Here is a 4,161-nt window from a genome sequence, read left to right as displayed (position 1 = left end):
TTGATCATTGATCCTTGCTTCCATAGGGCCCATGATTTGCACAATGGTTTCCATGATTCCTGGATTCCACAGTCTCACCAGAGTTTCCTTGGATCTCCATCTCACAACTGACCCATGAGTTCCATGAGGTTCCGTAGTGTCACCATGGTCGCTGTCAGAGGCTGGATGAGATCAATGTCCCGAGACACCTTGGGATGCTCAGAATGCCTGAGTGGGGCCATTGCCAAATCAGGCCTTGGTTTGTGGTGGGACAGAGCCCCGCCCCAGCCCTGGCCTGGCAGGGCTGTCAATCACATAGCAAATGCTGTGCTAACCCCACTCTGATTGGCTGAGCTGTCAATCAATCACACACTAGCAGCTGGCGCTACCCTGGCTCTGATTGGACAAGCAACTGGCAGTCCCACCCCAGGGGCTGGGCCATGAAGGCCCAGGGGGTTAAAAGCCGGAGCAAGAGGCCAGACCATGGTCTGGATTCTGCTTTCTCCTGGGTTTCCTCTGTTAGCAATGCTGGAACCCGAGCTGTTGGTACCCATGTGCGTGTCTTGCTATGGATCTTCTCTCTTTCTATTGTTCTCAATTCCTTCTCCTTCTATCCTATCTACCTGGAGCATTTTTGGGTAACTTCACATGTCAGGGTTAAAGGATTTTAGGTTAAATGTGTGGGAATCCAGGGCACAGGGCATATTTCTCTGTCTGCTCTGAGGGGTCCTGACCCCAAGACAAACACTGCCTTTCACCTTTGCCCATGGAGAGGACTTCCAGGACTTTGAGACAGATTAGAATTTACCAAAGTGTGAAATAGATCAGAGGGTAGAATTCTATGTCCCTTGGGTAGCAAATTTAGAGTTTCGGATTCTCAATATCGTGTAGATAGGAAGCAAGATGGAGGAAGTGGGGTGTAGTCCCTGTCTCCTTCATCTACTCCATTTTCTGCAGTATTGGTGGCCCAGGGTGATTGGTCAAGGAAAGCATAGTGCAGAGGTTATGTGGAGAGTCCAGGGACGAGTTGTTGGTAGATAAGTAGAAATAATGTACGTTCTAAGAGTTAATTGGATGAGACCACTTTAAAAGACCTGGAAACCATATATTTTGGGGCCATTATGAGGTGCTTTTCCAGCACGCTGAGCCTGGTGTGCACCGTATGCAAAACTTTAGCTAAGATAATTATAAACACAAAGCTGAAGACTGAAAAAGTCCTGTGCATCTCCTTTTACCTGGCACAAAACTGCTATAGGAGGGTTTCCCCCATCCAGGGAGCCCCCAGAAAGGCCGAATGTAAAACAAACATCAATAACTGGTGCCCTGACAATGTTTGAAATAAGTTGGTTCTTTTCCATTAAGTTGTCTACTGAAGGGTGTTGTATTAAATGGCCAATCACGTGAAGTACATTGATTAAAGGACCAGTGAGGTCCACCAGTAGCAAAGAAATGCATAAAAGAAGAAGATTAAAAAACAGTTGGCTTTTAACCCTTAGTCTTCTGAGGTGAGTCTGTGTCTTCTCTGACTCAGTGGTAACATTTGGGGATCTGTGTGGGCTACTGGGGATCCTTTCTGCACTTCATGACCCAACAGGAGCTTCTCTAATATTAAACTTTGCCTGAAGCTCCCACTGTGCCCATGACAGGAACCATGTGAGTGTCTGGGACATCTCAGCTCTTTGGCAGACTGGGGATTCCTGGGATGTCACCGTGGAGCCCTCGTGAGTGCCTGTGACAGACCGGTACCTTTGCAGCCCAAGGTGCCCTGGGATGTCACCATGAAATGGCTGTGACTGCCTCTGACCACAGGGCTCTTTACCATCCTCAGAAAGCCCTGGGATGTCTCCATGGAGCCGGTGTCTGTGTCTGTGACATTCCAGCTCTGGAACAGCCTGGAGATTCCTAGAAAGTCCCCATGGAACCCCTCTGAGGGCCAGTGACAAATGTGATCCTTAGCAGGCAATGATCACCAGGACCCTGTTCCTATGGTCAGTTTCCATGGCAACCATCACCAGCCCCCTGTTGCTATGGTCAGTTTCCATGGCAGCTCCATGGAGACCCCATGCCTTGGGTGGTTGCCATGGACACCAGCTCAGGCCTGCAGCCAGAGCCCGTTGCCATGGCAACCATTTGCAGCCCCATCCCCAGGCTCATGGGATCCCAGAACCACAGAATTGGCTGAGCTGGGTTGGACCCATCAGGATCCTCCAGTCCAACTGCTGGCCCTGCACAGGACACCCCAACAATGCCAGCCTGGGCCTGGCAGCGCTGGCCAAACGCTGCTGGAGCTCAGAGAGCCCTGGAGCTGGGACCCTTCCCTGGGGAGCCTGGGCAGGGCCCCAGCAGCCTCTGGGCAAAAACCTTTTCCTGACATCCAACCTGAGCCTGTCCTGACTCAGCTGCAGCCGTTCCCTCCACTCCTGTCCCTGGGCACCAGAGGGAAGAGGTTCCCACAGCCCCAGCCAGGGACCCGCTCCCAAGGCTGTTGCCATGGCCTCCTGGGCTGGGACCAGCTGGGATGCTCGGTTTCCATGGGCCGGGGTGCAGGAATGGGATTCCCCAATTTCCTGCCCCCCGCTAAAACCGCACTGCCCTCACTGCCCTCCCGCCTCCCATGGAAAGCACAAAAGGCAAAGATCCCAGGCTGGGATAAGAACAATTTATTGGGAACAACAATGAGATAAGGAACAAACAGAAACAGAAATGATATTGATAACAGAAGGGATAAATGAAACAGTTTGCTGGGAAAACTAATACATCAACAACAGGCTCTTCCTGGCCACAATTTCCCCTGTCTGGAAAGGACACCCTTCTCCTCAGGGAGAGAGAGAGAGTCCCTTTCCTGCCCCTGGCAATGTTCTGAGGTGCGAGTGAATGTAATGACACGGCCATGGCCAGACCCTCATGTTCTTCCATCCCACATCATGTCTTTGGCAAGGGCAGGAAAAGGGACAGGTGTCTTTCCAGCATAGACCACAGGGAAACTGGATCAGCAGAGTTCTTCCCAATGTGGGTTCTCCCAGGGGGGATGAAGCTGGAGTGGTGCATGAAGCTGTTCCTGCATTTTTGGCATTTGCAGGGCTTCCCTTACTGGTGGCTCCGTTGGTGTTTGGTCAAGTCAGAGCTACTGGTGAAGCTTTTCTCACACTGGGGACACTTGTAGGGCCTCTCCTCTGTGTGGATGCGTCGGTGGGTGATGAGGGTGGAGTTGTGCTTGAAACCCTTCCCACAGTCGGGGCAGTGGAAGGGCCTCTCATCCATGTGAATCCGCTCATGCAGGAGGAAATGGGAGCTTGTCTGAAACCTCTTCCCACATGTGGTGCACTGGTAGGGCCTCTCCCCAGTGTGGATGCGCCAGTGCTTGATGAGGTTGGAGTTGTACTTGAAGCCCTTCCCACACTCAGGGCAGAGGAAGGGCCTCTCCTCGGTGTGAATCCGCTGGTGCTGGAGCAGATTGGAGCTGCTCTGAAACCTCTTCTGACACTGGGGACACTCGTAGGGCCTCTCTCCAGTGTGGAGACTTTGGTGGGTCACAAGGTTGGATCTGTAGCTGAAGCCCTTCCCACACTCCCCACACTTGTAGGGCAATTCCCCAGTGTGGATCATCTGATGGCTGATCAGGTGGGAGCTGCACCTAAAGTTCTTCCCACACTGCAAGCATTTGTGGGGCTTCTTGCCATCATGAAGCTTCTTATGGACCACCAGCTCTGAACTCTGGCTGAAGGTCTGCCCACCTTCCTGGCTCAGAGTGGCTCTTTCTTCTTCAGAGAACCCTGGGCTGGGTTTGGAGCCCCTCCTCATGGGGGATTCCTGAGGTTTTTCTTCCCTGTTGGATTCCTGTGTGCTAGAATCAATCAAAACGGCCTCTTTCACGAGGTTCTGCCATGCAGATTTTTCCTCCCTGGTCTCCATCCTCAGTTCCTTCCCTGAGGAAGGAAGGACAAGGAGAGGATGGGATTTGCCTCTGCACAAGAGGGAAGGGGAAGGAGATCCCTCCAGTACATCCCTGGCAGGACAGGGCTGGCAGCAGAGTTGTCCTGCAGCCGGGGCCTGTGCTGGGCTGGGAGATGGAGCAGGAGAGAGGGGGAAAGAGGAACTGACATCCTCCTCACCTATCTGGGTGTCCTGGGGCTCCTTCCTCTTCCTCACAGCCTCCTTCTCCATCCAATCAAGGTTTGGGAA

The 4,161-nt window shown here is 52.6% G+C and overlaps 1 protein-coding gene across 1 annotated transcript; it reads right to left on the bottom strand.

Annotated features, from left to right (window-relative positions):
- Window positions 1–3,066: 3,066 nt before the first annotated feature.
- LOC132087162 (zinc finger protein 239-like) lies at window positions 3,067–3,891 on the bottom strand. The gene is made up of 2 exons (XM_059493207.1): window positions 3,514–3,891; window positions 3,067–3,423 (listed from the first exon to the last, which is right to left on the bottom strand). The coding sequence occupies exons 1-2, from the start codon at window positions 3,889–3,891 to the stop codon at window positions 3,067–3,069; spliced, it is 735 nt and encodes a 244-aa protein (XP_059349190.1).
- Window positions 3,892–4,161: the final 270 nt, after the last annotated feature.

The sequence above is a fragment of the Ammospiza nelsoni genome, unplaced genomic scaffold (genome assembly GCF_027579445.1).
Source record: "Ammospiza nelsoni isolate bAmmNel1 unplaced genomic scaffold, bAmmNel1.pri scaffold_40, whole genome shotgun sequence".
In the NCBI taxonomy this organism is placed as follows: domain Eukaryota; kingdom Metazoa; phylum Chordata; class Aves; order Passeriformes; family Passerellidae; genus Ammospiza; species Ammospiza nelsoni.
Note: the sequence above shows the minus strand (reverse complement) of the source record. Positions and strands in the feature narration are given on the sequence as shown.

What these genes read in the sequence shown, in the direction of transcription:
- LOC132087162 (XM_059493207.1), bottom strand. Translation starts at nt 3,891, where the DNA reads ATGGAGACCAGGGAGGAAAAATCTGCATGGCAGAACCTCGTGAAAGAG. An exon ending in TCAGCTACAGATCCAACCTT is followed by an intron (nt 3,424 to 3,513) that starts GTGACCCACCAA and finishes AATCTGCTCCAG; the next exon opens with CACCAGCGGATTCACACCGA.